The sequence below is a fragment of the Corticium candelabrum genome, chromosome 7 (assembly GCF_963422355.1).
Source record: "Corticium candelabrum chromosome 7, ooCorCand1.1, whole genome shotgun sequence".
Taxonomy (NCBI): Eukaryota; Metazoa; Porifera; class Homoscleromorpha; order Homosclerophorida; family Plakinidae; genus Corticium; species Corticium candelabrum.
This window is the reverse complement of record NC_085091.1, coordinates 5,017,319-5,038,242: the sequence shown is the minus strand read 5'-3', so window position 1 is coordinate 5,038,242 and position 20,924 is coordinate 5,017,319. Positions and strand designations below refer to the sequence as shown.

The 20,924-nt window shown below is 41.0% G+C and overlaps 1 protein-coding gene across 2 annotated transcripts in view; it reads left to right on the top strand.

The window, feature by feature from the left end:
• The first annotated feature begins 11,012 nt into the window (after window positions 1–11,012).
• Window positions 11,013–20,924, top strand: part of LOC134182360 (carbohydrate sulfotransferase 14-like) — a 14,187-nt gene continuing 4,275 nt past the window's right edge. Inside the window, exons 1-4 of one of the 2 annotated variants that reach the window (XM_062649760.1) lie at window positions 11,013–11,144; window positions 11,220–11,314; window positions 11,377–11,473; window positions 16,374–16,480. In XM_062649760.1, coding sequence (XP_062505744.1) covers window positions 16,375–16,480 — 106 coding nt within the window. In that variant the 5' untranslated portion in view covers window positions 11,013–11,144; window positions 11,220–11,314; window positions 11,377–11,473; window position 16,374. Of the gene's footprint in view, window positions 11,145–11,219; window positions 11,315–11,376; window positions 11,474–16,373; window positions 16,481–18,166; window positions 18,374–20,924 lie in introns of those variants that run through there. The other variant, XM_062649759.1, reaches the window with a different exon arrangement.

Genomic DNA, 20,924 nt, shown 5'->3' with positions numbered 1-20,924 from the left:
AAAGCGTGGCCAAGCTGATGCGACGTGCTCTCAAACCTGTAGACAAGACTCCACACACCTACGATCAAAGAACGTTCCACCTGGATGGCCGAGTCATTTTGGATGTCACCTTTGACGGACGCACAACGGCCACACCCAAGATGGCTGCCAAGGAGCAGCTGCTCATCTCAGAGGGAGTATGTCGCCAACTTGGCATAGTCAATTATTATTAGGAGGTGATTACGGGTGAAACGGATGAAACAGTTGCACATGTTATGTCAATGCCGGACATTTGGTCAAATCTGTGAAGCTCCAAACAAAGGAGATTGTGATATCGGAAGGTAAAATAATCGGTACAAGTGTAGGTGGGAGGAGTGAGGGAAAAGCGGAGATCTAGACGGACCATCTTCAAGAGAAGCGTCTTCGCCCACGCAAGTCCGACAACTTGTACGTTTTTCGGCTTACTATACACGTTTTATTCGTAGCTTGGCAAAGTTAGCAGGCCCGCTTTACCAATTGACTCAGAAGGATGTGGTTTCATTGGTCTGCTTAATTTCAAGAAATCTGTGATGAAACGAAGCTTGTTAAAGCACAGGTCTTGGTCTACCCCAATTTCAATAACGAATTCAATCTCGAGACGAAAGCCAGCTACCACGGCCTTGGTGCAGTACTATTCCAGACGTTGAAACAAAACCTATTACATCAAGTGGCTAGCCGGGCGTTGTCTAAATCAGTGAAGGACTACGCTGTGACAGAGTTGGAGACTTTGGCAGTGATATGGGCGATCAAACACGTACGTGCATATCTGTATGAGCACAATGTTCAAGTTGTGAAGGACCACTCTGCTGCGAATGCTCTACTTGGCGCTCCCAGTGCAAGTGGTAAACAAGCAATATAGTTGTTGCAAGTATTCGGAAGTGGGGTGAGGAGTGTTAACATTGTGTAACGGCCATGAAAGCAGAACTCTGGAGTTGCTGCTCTTTCACGAAACCCATTGGGAACTGCCCCAGCTGTGCCACTTCAAATAGATGTGCAAGTTGCAGCGGTTTAAAGGTCAAGAACTGAACATTACCAATTTAATGAGTGTCCCTTTACAGAAGAGTGACTAGACGAGTTTTCCAGAGCATGGCAGAGATTACGAACTGCAGTGCCTTCGGCAATTTCTGGAGTATGGAATCCTCCCACCTAACGAGAAGGAAGCGAGGAAGCTGAATGTGCAAACTTTAAACTTTGCAATTGTTTGACAAGGTGTTGTATTTTGCCTACTCAAAGGGAGGCGCCCGGAAGCGAGATGCATTACCCAAACATCTGCAGAAACTATTTTAGAAGACCACCATGGTGAAGTATGGCCGGCATTTTTCAGAAGTTCGCATTTATTCGTCATTGAGTCGATGGTGGTGGTGGCGTACTATCTACAAATATGCCCTGAAATTTAGTCGTAACTGTGGTGAGTGTACCACCATAACAGGACTTTGCAGAGATAGAGCCACCGCTCTGTCCCACTCCAGTGCAGAGGCCTTTGAAATTATTGGAGTCTACATCATGGAACTCCCAGTCACTAATCAAGGTACCATACTTTTAGGACTTCTTGACAAAATGGCCGTTAGTGTATTAAGCACGGGACTAGCAACCTATTCAAATAGCTTGACTACTTGCGGAGTAACTGCTGCCAAATTTTTGACTTCTTGATGCACTGTTATCAGATTGCGGAGCAAACCTGCTTGCTCATGTGAAGCAGGATGAGTGACAACTGTTGAGAGTGAAGAAACTGAATACAACTGCATACCATTCACAATGCGACTGCATGGTGGAGTAATTGAATCAAATTCTCAACACCATGCTCGCGAAGCATGTAGCGAAGTTTGGAGGTCAGCGAGATCAGCTTTGCCAGTAGTTCTTTGGGCTTATCGGAATACTACCAGAGTCCACGAGAGAAAAGCCATCGTTTCTTCTCTTTGGATTCGATTTGAAGTCATCTACGGAAGCAGCACTGCTACCCTCTATTCCAGCATGTCTGACTGACCCAAACAGCTACCGTGGAGATAATTTTATCTCTCTTCAGTGCTCGGGAGCTCACTGTTTCTAGCATCAGAAGTGCACAAGAACACCACAAACTCATTATGACCGAGAAGCTAGAAAGAGTTTTTGTAAAGTTGGGATTGGGTTTTGTTTTTTCCCGAGGAGGAGACTGAGAAGAGACGAAACTTTTCTAGGCTGTAGTATGGTCCATTTCGTTTCATGGCGAGGTGTAATATCAATTCGATGGTAAAAATTTATTTCCCCGTCGATCGGTCAATCCTGGTACACCAGCTAATGGTATGCCCTAGCCAAGCCAGCTGCCACCCGGGATCCATAAATATCGCTGTCGACATCGCAGAACTGGAAGGGTTTCAAACTGGCGACAGCGATTGCTGGCGGAAACTAACAGTAGGAAGTGTACTGCTGAACCTTGCGAGTTGGTGGAATCCAATGGAGATCGATCTGTGGAGCTGTTTCAGAAATCGGCACCACGACAAGAGACCAACAACACTAACAGGAATCTGATTGCTCCTGACCCAGAACTTATTGAGCAACCTGATTTGTTGAATGATGTGGACGCTCCACTGTCACGTCGCTATAACCTGCGAGGGCCAAATCAGAGGAACATGCCAACGCGTTTTATGATGAACTGTCAATAGGTACGGGACGAATCAACTTGATGGACAAGGTGATGTAGCCGGGAATATGAGAGACTGAGCGTTCTGTTTTATGTAACCAGGAAATTGAAAGACTTGGCGTTATGTTTTGCTTATTGTCTAAGCTATACCGTCTTGTTCTGTTGTTTTGCACATGCCTAGATATATCAATAGATTCTGCTTCTGCTCATGCATTTGGGGTTGCGATTACACTTGCACGGAACCTTTTTTACACAGACACACACACACACAGACAGACAGACAGACAGACACACACACACACACACACACACACACACACACACACACACACACGCACACACACACACACACACACACACACACACACACACACACACACACACACACAACACACACACACACCTAGAGCTCAATAGATAGCTTATAGGACAACGTCCTTTTTGTTGTGCGATCCTTGCTGCGAACCGATATTACGCTTGTTGAAAACTTCAAATGCGGCTTGGCCAATGGAATGGATAAAGACTGCCACACGACATTCTCTCGGTTTGTTATGCAGACCCACCCAGAGTCTCATACGCGTTTCATAGTTGCTTCCAGTCGCGCCAACTCAGTGAGAAATCTCCTCGAATCTTCAGAGGTCCTTGGGTGGGAAGTGATGACGTGCCTGGTCTGCACTTTCCTCACTGGTTGAGTTGCGCGCTTTGCTGCGGCTGATGATGGCATGTTAAGACATTCCGCAGGAATATTAGCCTAGCTAATTACAACAAAGTTCGACTATCAGAGTGATCTCACTCTCCGTCAAGGTTTTTGGTATTCTAGGTATTACGCTATAGCGCATACTCAAAATCTATAGCGTCACGTGACCACCCTACTACACTACAGCCTATACAGACTCGGTGAACCGGTTAATTAATGAGGAATCTTTTCCATGCAACTACGGCGAACCACACGTGCTTTACGTAGACACAAGTACCATCTAGTTGAGGCCGATAAACATACGTAAGAATTCTCGGCTATACCCAAAGCACATACATGCTATGCTACACCCGATAGGATCGTGCATTTTCTTGTTTCAGCTGCTTGACGTATACATTCATTTTCCACAATACATGTACATGTATTTACACAGCGATGAAAAGTGTGCGTAAAGTATGGAGTCTGACTGCAAAGTGAGTGAAACGTGTCGTACCTTCTTACAGCATTCGGTGATTTCAAATATATCCGGCATGGTGAAAACGAATAATTGCCGTTATCAGCGTGTTTGATTCAACAACTTGCCGGATACGAAAATGATGGGATAAAGTCAACAACGACAAAACTCTCCTGTGACTTCAAGGAAGCAAGAGAATGATTGCAAATGATTGCAAAGCGTCGTCAGCGATTCGTGTGTGTGTGTGTGTGTGTGTGTGTGTGTGTGTGTGTGTGTGTGCGTGTGTGTGTGTGTGTGTGTGTGTGTGTGTGTGTGTGTGTGTGTGTCTGTGTGTGTGTCTGTGTGTGTCTGTGTGTGTATGTGTGTGTGTGTGTGTGTGTGTGTGTGTGTGTGTGTGTGTGTGTGTGTGTGTGTGTCTGTGTGTCTGTGTGTCTGTGTGTCTGTGTGTCTGTGTGTGTAGAATCTTTATATATATATATATATATATATATATATATATAACCAAACTTGATAGCACTCTTGAGGCAGTCTGGTTACATTTACCTTTGCCCAAATGTTTGTAATTTAGGACACCCAAAAATTAAAAAGCTCTTTCGTAAATTGGCATAAGTCTATAAACTTATTGCTGACAAAAGCAAACTATTTAATGACCTGAAGCCAATAGAAATGATCGGAAATGCATGTATAATTCATATAACGTAAGAAAAACTAATTTTCCATACATAAACATTGAACTTGAAATTGATTAATAAAGAAATATTGAAGCATGCTCATATAAGGGGTTTCTTAGATATGGTTAAGTAGCACAGTTAGAATTATGTAGTTGTGTGTGTGTGTGTGTGTGTGTGTGTGTGTGTGTGTGTGTGTGTGTGTGTGTGTGTGTGTGTGTGTGTGTGTGTGTGTGTGTGTGTGTCTTTGTGTGTGTGTGTGTGTGTGTGTTTGTGTGTGTGTGTGTGTGTGTGTGTGTGTGTGTGTGTGTGTGTGGTGTTGTGTGGCGTGTGTGTATGTACTGCGTATGCGTTTGAGGTGCTCGTAGAGTGGAACTCCGTTATGTAAATGATTAGAAATGAGATATTGTTATTATACCTGCAGGTTATCAGGCCATGTTAAATCATGGTGCATTTCTTTCCTTAAGAACCAAATTATTTCCACTCTTTCTCTTACAGAGGTAACTTGTTGTTGGTCATGTGATCACGACATATCAAGGCGCGCGTTACTCCACCACGACAGGCGAAGGCAGCAGGAATACCATTCTGGCGGTATGACGTTGCAATTAGTGTCAAGTCTATCGCCATTGAATCACCAAGATTGTCGTATTCCCTTGACACACCCATGGAAGATTATTTATGTATGTCATTAAATTACTGCAAAGAACAATTGACTCTTTCATATTCGTCAAGCAAAAGTATGGCTGGTGATTCTGGTTCTGAGATGCTGACAGCGGCTCTCATACATACGTTATACTTTACTAATCGTTACTTTACAAGTATCACAGGGAGTGTTCCATCGAGTCAAAGTATGCTACTACCACTCTAAACTTGGGCACCCTTGAGGCTTGATAAATAAAACTTCGTAAACGTTGGTAAAATATTTTTAATTCATAAACAAAATCTTTTGAAAATATACTCAGTTAACATGTACCACTAAGTAAATAATGAAAAAATTCTCAAACAGAATTTTGGAAACGAATTAGTTGCAAAGATAGTGTATACATTCAACAAGTTTCCTGACAATCACTATATACTGGCCACACAGACGTGAATTAACAGGTGTACGTCCCACTACCTCACACCAACAAACAAATTTCAGCGGGTTACTGTGCGAAAGAGATATCGTGCTCTATAGGTAGGAGCATGGCGGAAGTGAGCCGCCCACTTGTAGTTCTTCTGCAATAGTAGTACACAACATTAGTCTGGCGTTTCCTAACATATTTTCCTGATCGATCAGAGCATTTTCATACATCTAGAGACATCTGCTAAGCTACAGTGTTTACATGTGTATACTATCTAACTATAGCCACAGACACACCCAAAGTGCTCATACTTCAGTCACATGTACAAATGCTGTTGTTAGACAGCATAAGATACATAACGTACACAGCAACTACTGTAGTGTTGAAACATCGTGCATACTATATCATAAGTCTGTGTATTCGGAATTATTAATTAACCAAATAGAAACTTGTGGGCGTTTCGGACATTAAACAATGCAATTTACTAGTCCAACTCTTCGTCTAGGGGACTTCTTACTTTTTACTTATTGCGGAACGAGAAAAGCAAATAGCGTTATAAAGTTGGTGAATGCCAATCAAGAAAATTGAAGGAAAAGTACATGTGAATACTAATCAATCCCCGGATGTATCACTTGTTCCTGGACATGTCTCTGTCTAGCACAGCTACAAACAGTTTCAATAAAAATAAATAAAAATTTATTTTATTTTAACTATTTATTATTTATCTTAATTTAAATTTTACACAGAGCAGCGCAATTGTGTAAATAAATTTGACAAAAATACGTTAATTAGAGTTAACGTGATAATAAAAAACTTTGTAAGACTATTAATGGTAATTATGCTTATCTCACTGCAACAGACTAAATTGACAAAAGTGGTAAGAGTTAATTAAACAATGCCAAAATTTCGACGTTGTGCCGATAGGTGAAATATCTTGCTCTCACTTACATCAAATAATACATGGATATATAAATATCTTTAGAAATACTGGGCCAAGCATAGGATTAGTATGGTAGATATCGTATAGGTTAATTCAAGTTATTTAGTTAATTAATTTGTTAATAAACTGGTCTGTAACTCCGGTTTCATATACCTGTCATTTGCAGTATTACATACAAGAAAGCGTCCGGAATCGAGGCTAGGCTATCTAGTCTGGTCTATCGAGGGTTACTGGTTGATAACAACTAGCATTTTTGAACTTCCGGTAGTGTAGAATGTTTTCGAAGTTACACCTGTTTCTTGCACTCGTACTTATCGCTCTCTGTGCGGTTATATTTGCAGGTGAGACACTAACATGCGCCAGACTCGCTGTCAACTCGTCACTTCTAGCTCAAATCTTGTACCAACTGCATGCTTCTCACATTGCGCAGGTTTCTTGAAGCCACTCAAACTGAAACCTGTATCCAGCAACACCGTTGATTTGCGGCAGGAGCCTATTTTCGCGTCCGCGCAGGAGAGAAGGAATGTGGATAGAAGAGACAGCAACGGTATGATGCGACAGCTAGCGGATGCAGAGACGGAAACGGAAGAAGCGGAGACGTTGATTAGCATTTTGACGGAAAGATGCAACAACCCAGAGATATTGAAGAGTTCTCTAGCTGGTTCGCAAGAAGGTCAATTCGAGGACATCGGAAAGTACGAGTTAGCTCTTGTCCAGGTAGTGACTAGACATGGAGACAGAACACCATTTGGTGACATCCCTCTAGTGAATTTCACGTCATTTCGTTGTCCAAATGGCTATCAGTATTTTCTTAACAATGCAACATGGAATAAATGTTTAAGTACACAACTAACGTCAACTGGTTGTAAACAGCATCAACTTTTAGGTAAACACTTTCAGACTGTCTATCAGTTTGAACCTAAACAACTGGCGCCAAGAATGTTGTTACTAAGTTCCAGCTATCAGAGGACCATCTACAGTGCTCGATGTCTAGCTTTCGGCCTTCTTAATAATTTTCGTTATGAGAAAATATTTTTGTCACATGATCAAGATCTCTTGTTTCGAGAAACAATTCTGCAAGCATCCAAGTCTATCTTAGCCTGTCCTGGTTTGAAAGTGTTTGAGAATGAACTACGCTCTCAACCAAATTTTGTCAGATTGAAACACAAGTGGCAACATGTGAAGGTAGAAGCAAACTCGCATTTGAGTTCACTGAAGAATGTAAGCAATTTGACATTTGGTGTTTTGGAGTTCTACGAGGGATTAGTATGTCACTTTTGTCATTATTATTCACCTAATCAGTTGGAATCGATTACGCCACGCTTCTCTAATCAGCGTTTTCCACTTGGTGTAGCAAAGGAAATTGTACAGGCAGCAGACCAAAAAACTGAACATACATGTGATGAAAAGGTATGAACGTATTAATTAAGTGTTGTCTTGCAAGTAGCAAATAAATTCAAAATATAATAAATGTACTGCAATTGAATAATTGAGTGTACTATTTTCTCTAGCTATCTCTTCTTGAAATACGACCATTCTTGGCTACTATTGTTTACCAGATGCGTCAATGGATGAGAGGTTACCGCAAACACCGATTTGTACTCTACTCAGGCCATGACATAACAATAATCCGACTATTAACAGCTCTCGGTGCTTTTGATGGACATCGACCAAGATATGCAGCTAGAGTTGTATTTGAACTGTGGAGAAGAAATGAATCTGAGAATGAGGCAATAGTGAGAACTTTGTATAATGGACGACTTATTCAATCACGTCTTATTAATGGGTCTATGCCTCTGACATTGTTTGCTCAGCGAGTGGTGTCAGGTGACTTGAGGAGCAAGAGCTCTTACATCCTTGGATGTCTTCGTAAGTCTTGATACTTTTAGGTAGATGCTATTAACATATTTCTTTGAGTTTCCTGTCAGTAAGTTTGGCACTCGGTTATGTACGAGTGATAGTTCTTTAGAGTTTTACGAGTTTATGCTCGTATATATAAAATACAGGCTTTTCTCAAACGTTGTACTATGACGCTGCAGGAATCTATGGTTTTACGTTTGTGCAAAGTGATTAGAAAATCAAAGATTGCTTTTAGATGGGGATACTTAACGCGCGTTAAGTAATTTAGATGGATTTTTACGGTACGTACGTTATTCGACTTCTTTTTACACACTCGATCGTTAGTGTAGGTATTTTATTGAATGTTAATCCCGTTTATCCAAACGCGCACGTTTGCAGCAATGGCTTGTAAGCAATGTTCTTGGCTGCAAAGCCACAGTGGGCTTTATACAAAATAATAGTAACAGACGACTATTACCTATAGAATTTTCTTGAAGTTGGTAAGAAATAGTCGACACAACAAAATATTGTGTACAAATTAAAAATGTTTTCTTAGTTGTCATTCGGTCCGTCAGCCAAGTGCGCTATGAGATTTTCCTTTTATTCTCAGGCACGCTAGTCCACGCCCCCGTAAATTCGTACACGCGCGTTCGAAATAGAAGCGTGTGAAGATGTTGGCTAGTCCGTGTTCAGCAAAATCGCTAGGTAATCCTGGAGGATGCCGACTAGTATATTGGCCATGCATTGTTTTCTCCTAGAGAGTGGGTGCATGGTTGCAGTGGGATGTAGACGAGATGCTAATGACAATGGGATATGCTAATGATGGTAGATACACAATGTGTCAACCGATTACGGTGACAACTCTTCTATCAATGTATACAGACGTGCATATAGTATACACACATATACATACATATACATACATTTATTCTGATTGTATGGAAAGGGTCATTAATTAGAAGACTCAATATAAAGACTCGGTATCAAACGTTTACATTGCAATCATACCTAGAGCCTCGTACCAGACCTTCTTTCGCCATCATGCCCTGTTCCCGTATAACACGACAACGCTGGAGAGGGTCTGGGATCATACCGCCTACTTTCTTCACCTAGTGTCACCCCACGTCATCTAAGGGTCATCCCACATCACCAATGTCAACACGATCATGCTCTTAGTTAATTATGAAGCTATCCTTCCATCAAAGTTTTGCTAGCTGTGATATTCGATTGCATACATTCACTGTTACATTTCGTTCCTGTACAGCTGTATGAGAAGAGACCCACCTTGCCGCATGGAAAGAGATTCATTCACAGAGGGAGCTCGATCCTGAGTTCGATTTACGTTATCTGAAGCTGTGAGGTCCAACGTGATTCAATCAGCAGTCTAGGTAGCTTGGACTAGGGATGCACTAGGCGCCGCTCTATTACTGTGCTAAGCTACGAGAACATTACGAATCGGGAAGCTCGAGTACGATTCGCGAACATTAGGAGCGTGGCAGAGCGTGCCGTCAGACACGGTGTTGACTTCCGCTCTAGAGTCTCTTAGAGAGGAAGTCCTCTTTCCCAGAGAGGTTGGCAAATACGTAGAGTTTGCGTAGAGAGAGGATACCAACACTGAAAGAAAACAAGTAGAGTACGAATGGAAGGTCAAGTCTGTTGCAAGACATTCCGTGTGACAAATGAGAATAACTATTAGACTAATCATATTAGTAGCCTGAGGCTTGGTGACATACGAGCTAGTTTGATCATTTAATAGCATAAACGGTAGGCTGTATGATCCCAGACCCTCTCCAGCGTTGTCCTGTTATACGGGAACCGGGCACGACGGCGAGATGGTCTGGTACGAGGCTACATACATACATCAATTAAGGTAGATACAGTACCGTTGTCACATTAACATATAGTTAGAACTCCTTTTCTTTCAGTTAGTGGCCCCTGTAGTATATGATGAACTTAATGCTCATGGTATACCTAGACGCAGTCGCTATAGCTTTCGCTGGGAGTTTCCCTCTCTCTTTCCAATACGTTCTGCATAATGTGGCAAAGAAAAGCGTCATGCAGGCTTGGCGGTTTTGTCATCAACAGAAGATGTAGTTAGAGGACTAATACTGTCTCATGTAAGCAAATACATGATGGCATGATGGCGTATCCACCGCTGCGGTGAAGACTATCTAACTGTCCTTTGCGTCTCGTGTAAGATAAAAGTCCGGCCTTAGCTAAATCGACATTGTAGCCGACATGTTGGACAAACAAGAGAACTAGTGATGTAGTGAGCTGGACGCTGTGTATTAGCTTTGACGTTTTCTCTTGCTTGTGCAGCACTAATTCGTTCATCTTCAAAAATGTTTCAGTGACTCATTGCAGCAACGTCTCCACGTGACTATATCTGTAAAGACAGACACTGCAGAGAACCTACACATTGAATAGATTTAAGTGGATAAGGTGTGTGCTGTGCCTAACTTAGCTAATTAGCTAAGGGGCGTGATCCCCTACTGAAAAAATAGAATCATTATAATTTATGACATAACTGTTACATACAAACTCTCGGTTAAAACGTTCCAAAATTTTTCACTTGTTAATGCTAGTAGAGTTTCAACGGTCTGACGGTCAAGTTGTCTCCATAGCAATAAGAAACGCCTCTACTCTTCTAAACAATGTTGTAACTGTTCTTGCGCGCTCGTTTCCCTCCAACATGCAGGGAACGCGAGGCTACGTAGTTCGGGAAACAGCCTGGTGTGATTAGAATCTTTCTTGTGCGTTCAAGTTCATTTTGACGAGCTTCGTAACCTCGGGGTGTTCAATTTTGGTTTGATAAAGACGTCAAATACGATCGTCAGCGTAACGGAGGTAAAAATCGATCCATCACATTGTTGTAGCTCGTGTAACGAATCGTCGTGCCAAATTTTCTGGTTCCCCGCGTAGTATGCCAACTTAATAGAAGAAGAAGGCTCGTATTGGCGTCCATACTGTCTTCGCGCAACGGTCGAGTGCGCCTGAAGTTCTCTGCAAGTTACAAGGTTGTTTGGAAACATGCAAGTGAGCTAGACGTAAGCTACAGACACTGTTTCTACACTTTCAGAGACGAATGGAGCTAGACATGTTGTACCGTCGCATCTGACTAGGAGGAAGGGAATACCGGAAGTGCAGGGTTACTCAAGATGCACGTCGATTTGAAGGTGAGGCCAGGAGTTTTGAATATTGTCACTTTGCAGACGTAACAATTGACGATGACATGAAATTGTAAATAAAGGGCAGAGTTAATAGAAATAATGTTTTTCATGAAATCGGTCTGGGTAGAAAGAAAGGCCCTATTTATTATTATTGTTATTATTATTAATTCATTTAATTTAATTTAATTATTTGGAGAAGTTGTGTGCTGGGCCAGATCCACTGTCTCGTCCTAGACATACATACGTACATACGTACATTTTTTGTACATACGTACATACAAGAGCCCCTAGGGCCCAGGTTGATACTGTAATCACTATTCTGCAATCTAACACTACTGTATCAGAAGTCACTATGATGTACTTCACACTTGCTGTACTTGCTGTAGATACTTGCTGTAGACAGAACCTGACACTCCGGAGAGAGAGAGAGAGAGAGAGAGAGAGGCAATTCTATGTTAGTTCCTTGCCCAAGGGGATTTATGTATGTGGCCCTCCCACACTCAAACTCTGACCCGAAGGTGCCGGATGTTGCCAATCTCCAACTGCACACTCTAACCAATTGAGCCACATACATACATACATACATACATACATACATACATATTACATACATATTACATACATGGTTTATTCATCCCGAGGGGCGTGTCTGAGACCTCTGCCTATGTACAACTAGTAGGCCGCAAGATTAAAAGGTCACTAAACACTAAACTAAACAGCAACAGAGAGCAATAGTCAAAACTAAAAAAAGAAACAGAATTAAAGCTATTACTACTATTATACAAATAGGTCTGACTCCACCCAACAGTCTTAATTTCTTTGACACCAGATTGCAAACGATGTGCCAATGGAGATTGTGCACATCTTTCTGAACAGGAAGTTTGATGAAGGCTTGCTGAATTTGAGGAACCACAATATAGGTTCAATGCTACTACAATCTACCAGGCCTCTAGACCCGACTTGTAAGGTGTGAAGATGAGCACTCCACACAGCTTGTTTACAAGCAGATACCAAATTGCTGTATTTATTTTTCTTGTATTCGGATGGGGTGGTAAAGTTCTCTTCAAAACACACTGTCAATTCCAGAAGACTCATCTCTTTAGCTTTCTGGCACCATAGGATGATTTCAGGGCGAGGAGATGAGTTGGAAATAACATTTGGGAGTACATATGGTAAGACTGGAAGGTCAACAGAGATTGCCCATAATCTTGGGAGATGTTCATGTAAGAACAGGTAGATGCGTTTAAGCACAGAATTGTGACGTCATGTGTATCTCCCACTCTTTAAATCCGTCCCGCAGTTGTTGAGCACATATTGAAGGGTTTGATAATTCCCGCAAGATGGACATTCAGAAGAATCAGATTTCTGCCAACGTCCCAAGGTTGCTGTATGAGGTATAGTGTCCTGAATGGCGTTATGACAGAATGAGAGGATTCTGTCTTTGAATAACAGTACAGTCTTATTCGAAGTGTCATCATCCACTTGCAAGCGCAGTGTCGAGCCTTGTACAACACAAGCTTTAATGAGATCCAAGCGTCGCTGATCATCAACACTTTGTCCTAGTCGTTTGACTTTGTACGAACTGACAATATTTACATGTGGCTGTGATGGTTCTAAAGACTCAACTTGCTCTTGAAATACAAAGGTGAAAGAGTTGAATTTCAGAGTTTTGTTCATAGCAAGAACTAAAGCCTTAGACATTGCTAAGTTTTGAACACGAGCGTCTTTGGAATTTGACAGTTGATGGTAACGAGACACTTAACATTTTTTGAATGATGTAGATAGTGAGGTGAGATTGAAACCGCCAAGCTTGAAAGGCAGATATAATTGACATACATAAGCAGGTCTGGCGAGATGATACCATTTCTTGAGGTACCATGTTGCAATTGGTTTAATTTGGCGCTCAATCCAAGTAAGTGGGAGATCACACACAGACAACAGACAACTCAGACGAGGACAAATTCCATTACGATACAGTTGTTTTTTGCTCTTTGTCAAAACGGGACCAGCGTCAACTCTCTCACAGAGGTCTTCCAATTTAGTCAGGATACTCGACTTAATATTACAAGACAACAGACACAAATCAATTGACAATCCCAGGAAAATTGTACTTTTATCTCCAGCAAAAGGGATATCTTGTCCACAGAGTTTCAACTTGGGATTATAAAAGGTAGATGATGGTCGGTTTCTGAACGTGAGTGAGCTACATTTTACTACATACATGCATACATACAACCATTCTTACATACATACATACATACATACATTTTATTCTGTTTTATTAAGAGTTCTTAATACTCAGTATATATCGTTTACATTGCAATCATACACTAGATACCATTGTCAAATTAGCATAGTTATAACTCCGTCTTTCTGAAATTGGTCTCCAATAGCTTTTATCCATTATTAAAAATTATTAATAGGGTTTCGTTAAACTCAATGGATTTACGCTGTCTGTTCCGTTACAAACGTAGACTCAAGCAATATAAAAGAAAAACATGTAGTTTTTCCTGAGCATCCATTTATGCGTCCTTTTCAACGCAGGATGACCTGTGGTCTAGATCCTGTTCTAGATCTGGATTGTGAGTCTGTTTTCTTTCAGGTGATTGCAATGTTTTACGATTTTGTTGGAGTGTCATGTTCAGTCTTCCGTTTCCTTTTCTTCCTTGTGAAATACTTCAATGTCAGACCAGCCTTTAGTCTGTTGCTTGTGATCTGTTGTGCTTTTTTGTTGGATTGGATTGTGCACACTGTTTCTGGTAACGTGTTTGTTACTGATTTGTCCCTTAGGCTTTGGTGGTCTGTTTGTGGTTGTGATTGATTGGTGGTTTCCATTGTTGAGCCTGTCATCTCTTGTAGAGGTTCCACAGTGTCTTTCTACTTTCAGGATTCTGTTCTGAAGGTTCCATTTTTGTTGCTGTTTGACTTTCCTGTTCTTTCACATTCTCTTCTTCTTCGTTTTCTTGCTGCATTTCTACATCGTGGTTTTTGTTAAGATCGTGGTCATGATTCCCATTATGCTGGTCTTCAGTATTCTTATCATTTTGTGTTGACAATTCTTTAACATATGAGTGGTGCTTCCGCATCTATAACATGTTGGAGGTTGTCCAGCATATCGCACATGCAGACATAAATTGTATTTCCCATACATTATGCGCTCTGGGAAATAACCTCTTGGATTCTGTACTTTGTATACTCTCACTCTCGTTTCCACCTGTCGTGCAAAGGAATACGTACGCCTTGTAATTTTTGCAACTTGATTGTTTTCTTCTATTCTCAAGATAATGACATTATCTGCCATTTCAAAGGGAATTTTGACTGAGACAAAAGGTGGTGGACCTTGTAGTGGCACTACTTCCAATCGAACATTATTTACTATCAGGCCTGTCAGTAGCAACCTTTGTTTGGCTTATTTATTCAGCAAGGTAATCTACCACGTTCCTGCTATTGTCAGACATACCCACATGATACACTCTTCCGGCCAGTTCTTACATAAAGCCTTCAGTATGTCTTCTGTTGAAATGCCTTCAGCAACCAATCTGACTGACAACGGTTTCTGCTACTTGTTTGCTGCCATTCTTTTTTCTTCTTGATTGTGGTTAGTCTTTCCATCGATTAGGCTCACAATCTACATAGCCTGTCGGTTAATATGCCTTTGAGTTGCTAAAGTTTCCAAAATGACTCTGTATCGGGAAGGTGGGAAGAGCTACCAAATCCTCGTGGCATGCTCTGAGCTTCGCAATACATACATACATACATACATACATTTTTTTTGTACAAGAGCCCCTAAAGCCCAGGTTAAATACAGTCACTAAGTACTTGCTAAACACTTTACAATCTAACTCTATTAGCAGTCACTATATGTTACCATGTGCTTAAAACTTCCTGCTTGGACAGAACTGACACTTCGGAGAGAGAAGTAATTGTATGTTAGTTCCTTTGCCCAAGGTAACTTATGTATGTGGCCCTCCCGCACTTGACCTCTGACTCAAAGGACTCGGATGTTGCCAATCTCAAACTGCACACTCTATCCAATTGAGCCACTTTTTTGTACATACGTACATACAAGAGCCTCTAAGGCCCAGGTTCAATACTGTAATCACTATTCTGCAATCTAACACCGCAATTTGACACTACTGTATCAGAAGTCACTATCAGAAGTCACTATGATGTACTTCACACTTGCCGTACTTGCTGTAGATACTTGCTGTAGACAGAACCTGACACTCCAGAGAGACAGGCAATTGTGGGTTAGTTCCTTGCCCAAGGGAATTTATGTATGTGGCCCTCCCGCACTCAAACTCTGATCCGAAGGTCCCGGATGTTTTCAATCTCCAACTGCAGACTCTAACCAATTGAGCCACATACATACATACATTTTTTTGTTACAAGGACCCTTAGGGCCCAGGTTACTGCAGACACTCTAAGCTTTCTATACTTGCTATACTCTTCACTTTCAGCAGTCACACTATCATGTCACTAGGTACATCATACTTGCTGTACTTCATACTTCATACTTCATGCTTCAAACTTGCTGGACAGAAGTGACAATCCGGAGAGAGAGGCAAGTGTATGTTACTTCCTTGCCCAAGGGAACTTCTGTATGTGGCCCTCCCGCACTCGAACTCTGACCCGAAGGTCCCGGATGTTTCCAATCTCCAACTGCAGACTCTAACCAATTGAGCCACATACGTACATACATACATACATACATACATACATACATACATACATACATATATACATACATACATACATACATACATACATACATACATACATACTTATGCATCAACGTACGTATATATATATATACATGGGTAATTAATTATCAGCAGTTAAACTATTAACTATTAACTAAATTTGTCTTCAAACATTGACATATGATCTTTGACCCCAATTACAGAATGCTGGCTACACCGCTGGCTCGTGCTTGTGACAGTATGAGTGATGTGATGTACGGGAAGTCGTTCAGACCTCAACTTTCATATTTTAGACCACTGACCAGAACAAGTAAAAAACTTCATTGTCCCGTTTCTGACTGTTTGTATTTGTGTATATGTTTTTATTTATGATTATTACGTATTATTATTACTGTTACTGTACCTACATCACTTCGAAGAATCTGAACTCGGGTACCACCAGTAGTGATGCAGTCTTTAGAGTGCTGATTAGAAATTCTGTTAGCTTGGATGTTAATTTATTAATTACATAATAATTATGCAACCATAGGAACTGACTGCCTCTGTGGAATGTTATGATTTGCAGTGATGTATGACGTAAAATCTTACAATAGTTGAATTAATGAACTTGATCCTACTACATTTTATACCCGACATTCTGCTGTTCTGAGTTTGATTTGGTTAGCTTCACTGTCGTCCACTCAATCTAGATCATTTTACATGTGATGTCTATCTGTAATGTCCTCTGCATCTTCTTGCCTGTGATGAATTCATATCTTTATCTGTGTACCATGATGTTTCATTGAAGATCGATTCAGTTATGAAGGATGCATTTTGGTAGTGTGTTCAAGAAAGTTACCTTGCCCATTCTGGCAAAAGATAGATGTCTAGTCACAGCCAGTTGACACGTACAAACATTACCTGGAACACAGATAAAGTAATTGTCGTTCAATGTCTGCTACGTCTTGGTCTTCTTGCAATGCTTGCCATAGGTGATTTATTTAGCAGGAGAAACTTGCTTTCAGAATATGCATGCATGCTTCTGCGGTAGGTGACAGAGCTAATAATTAATTTTTATTTGAACAATCAGTTCTTGTCTTAATTCAATGTCTTGTCTTACTTTAATCTATGCTAGTCAACAGCCTTGTGACAAAATGTCCCTAAGTGCATAGTTCAACCGGGTTGTACAGTCCAGCGGTTAAGACAGCTAGGTCTATCACTAAAATTGTCGAAACCTTACACTGTTCCGTTCAAGATCCTTGAGCTCGATCCACAGTGACAACAAGTCTCTAGTGTTCAGCCACCGTTGAAGGAGGTCGACAGGAACGAATAGACCTCACTGCCAATGGACTTGCAGGATTCAGAGATGACGTCAATTCAACAAAACAACAATCAGCCAACCAAGCGACGATTTCTATTGCTTGATATATAAAGCAGTGACCATAACCGTGCAAGGAAGAAACTGGAATCCGTCAAGAGACTGTTGAGCTGTCATGCGTGAATACACTAGAGGTTGACAACGAAGTCGCGCAACAACAGCCATAGTCAGAGATGGCACATCCTGTTTTACGAGCCTCATCCATTGAACGGTTGTATTGAAATCAGATTGTCTATACAGACTTCATTCTTTACATTTTTTTATATTTTAGTTTTAACTTTGGCTAGTTTAATAGATAGTTATGTATATTTTAATAGCTTATTGTCAATAATTCATTATGAAATAGAAACTCTAATATTAAGTTTAATCATTTTCAAGATACTTTTAATTAAATTAATATTAAACTATACCATTAATATTAATTTACCACCACCACCTAATTTAGCTAGCACGCCACTGATCAGCACGCATATAGTTTTTTTGCAAAAAATTACGTCAATATTAAAAGCCTATGTCAATATACATTTCTGTGATACAGCACAGTGCGAAGAATACAAAAATATCACCTTTGTCGATCCTGCCCTTTAGCGCGCGTTACGTCGTATCTGTAACTCTGCTTCAACCGTGCAACCGCTAAGAACAGTGAAGTGCACTGAAAGCCGCCGTTTTGAGCCATGTCGCAGCATTTACAACGTCTATATCTATTTTTTGGAATATTGATAGCGCTAACTTGCTATGCGTTCCTGATTTTGTTCGGCATGGTGACACCTCGTTTTCATGTACCGACGATCTATCTCACTTCGTTCAGAGACGAAAAAACTAGCAGTCTGTTAGCAGAGTTGCAAGGTAAGCCTCCGAATAGTAAACAACCATCTGTGTAAAATCTTCGTGCCTCTAGCATGATTGTCTCAAGATCATCTCATGATTATCATGCTGTCGCATGAGCCAATACTCATTAATTAACATAATAAGTAAAGGGTAACTGCAGCGCAAATATCGAACTAATTTATGTTGAAAATTGATAGTTCTAGTTGCATACATGACAGGAAAAATAATTTTAGAGTTTTGAGTTAAGTCTTCGCTGAGATATAGCAGGTCAAAGTTGCTTCCAGTTCATTAATTAACTTTTGGTAACGCGTTACAGCGGGCGTGGTGTAGTGTTAACGTCACAGAGGGGAGCCGCCTAAGCGTCTGTCTATTCTGCCTGTAAGAATGACTACATCTTCATATCCAAGGCAACGCTGCTAGGGTAAAGGCGACGGCAGCAACAGTTATCACTCTCCCTTTGGAAAGTTGAGATGCGAATTCGGCTGGAATTTGGCAATAATATAGTTTGGATTTGCACTCAAATTAGGGAGAATCCGTTGCGTATTCATACTGAATTTACCCCTAGACTCAAGCGAATTCGTTCCGGGTTTGTTGCAAGTTTTGGCCACTTTTACTTAGTGACTTCGGGCCGAATACTTAATAAACAACGCGGAATTAGGTGAGAAATTGCTCCGTATTCACACCGATAGTCACCAGAACTCGTATCGTATTCGAGCAGAAACGTAACCGGAGTCTATTCGAATTCTCTGCGTATTGTGGCCATTTCTATACTGAGTGATTTCATACCGAATTAGCTGCGAACGAGAGACTCGCCAGACTTTTGTGTACAATATATGCGTGTATCATATGCCACATCAATTCAGAATATTGATCTCCATATTACATGACTGTGCTGTACTAGCTTCTACTACACTGCAACAATAGTCTTATACACAAACTACACCAGTCACTTCCTAGCAGAAAGCTTGCATCGTGGACGAACTTCGTCGAATGCGACAACGTTTCCATGTCGATCTGTCAGCCTCCGGCCACGGCTCAGTGACCACCCTTTGACGTTGTTCGCATCAAACTTTATATGGACAGTCGTCAAACAATCTACAGAAACAGGAATACTTGACTTCTGAAGTTCACAAAGCTAGATCGTAGAAACGTGACCATTACCGTCTACATTTTTTGTACTATCTGCATCTTCCGTACTCCAAGAATCATCAACTACTCTACGCTCAGACTCAAAACGGTAATGTTCAATTTCAGCCATGTCCAAGTCTACATCTGGCAATTCTCACGTATATTAGCGTTGAATTTGCATCATGAACAAATGACCTCGTAATATATAACGTCGACAGACTACACAGTCACACCCCCTAATTTACAAGCTTCTGCTTGCAATCGGAGAAGGGTGAGCGCTGTTAATCATTGATAGATTTATCACTCACACTAGTACCTGTCATCTGAAGCTTACACACAAAATCACGGGAGTTTCCCTTTACTGCATTTTTAGTGGGAGGGCTTTTTCCTAAAGTACAAAAATTTATTATGAAGAGTTATGCAGACGTCGAGATTTTTGAAAGAACTGTTTCTTAGAGATTGCAGTGGCGCATTTTGATAGGAGCATTGACAACAAGCCCCCTCTTCACAAATGCTCTCAATTGCTCTTGCTTTATTTCTGTGCGCAATTGGAAGGTTTGGCCTTTGCAGCGATACTAAAATAGTAATAATGGGTAAAGAGTCGTGTTGTAGCTTTCGTGTCTCCACATCCGGGATAAATGCATAGCTACAGCTGAGACTTAGCAGGCCCGTAGGATGAGAGGGTTCGGGAAGTTCGAACGAATCCCCCGCACGTTGAGAAAGGTCCGCTTTTTCAATGAACATAGTTTCTACTCAGGAATTGCGCCTACATCTCAAACGTATACAATTAGATTCTCTTAATATTACACACCCTCATCCTACATGTTCTACTTAATAACTAGCACTATTGTAGTGTTGGTATTAGTTATTACAAGGGTAGCTGGTTTTATGGCATGTATTGACCCGAGGCCTCACGGGATTATCAAATAATTGACCGAGCCGGAGACATGTTCAATTATTGAGGTCCTAAGCTCTGAGCGCCGAAGTGTCCATAATGTATATGCACCACATACCCATAAAATGTAATTTATTGTATGGGCATGGATTTGCATCAAATTTCAATGCCGCTGAATGGGACAGGTCATGTGAAGCAGCAACACCTGCACTTCTCTTCCACTGTTCAAATTGTAGCGTTACATTCTACATGGGCAACAATCAATAAATAACTTGTTTGTGCTTGTAACCTTGCTGACGTAATTAGTAGATGTAATAGTGTTATGTGACTGTCCTAAGCGTGTTGGGTTGTGTATTGGTAACTAATAGCTTGCCAAAGCTTGTATAAGGGAAAGATGCTAATAGACTGGATGACATTTAGTGTATTGTATTCGAGCCTGATGTTTACTCTAAAATATACCCAGAGTATATGCTGTTGCTATGACAGTGGGTGGATTATCGGTATATTTTACCTTCACGTGACATGTGGAAGCGCTGCAACTGGCTC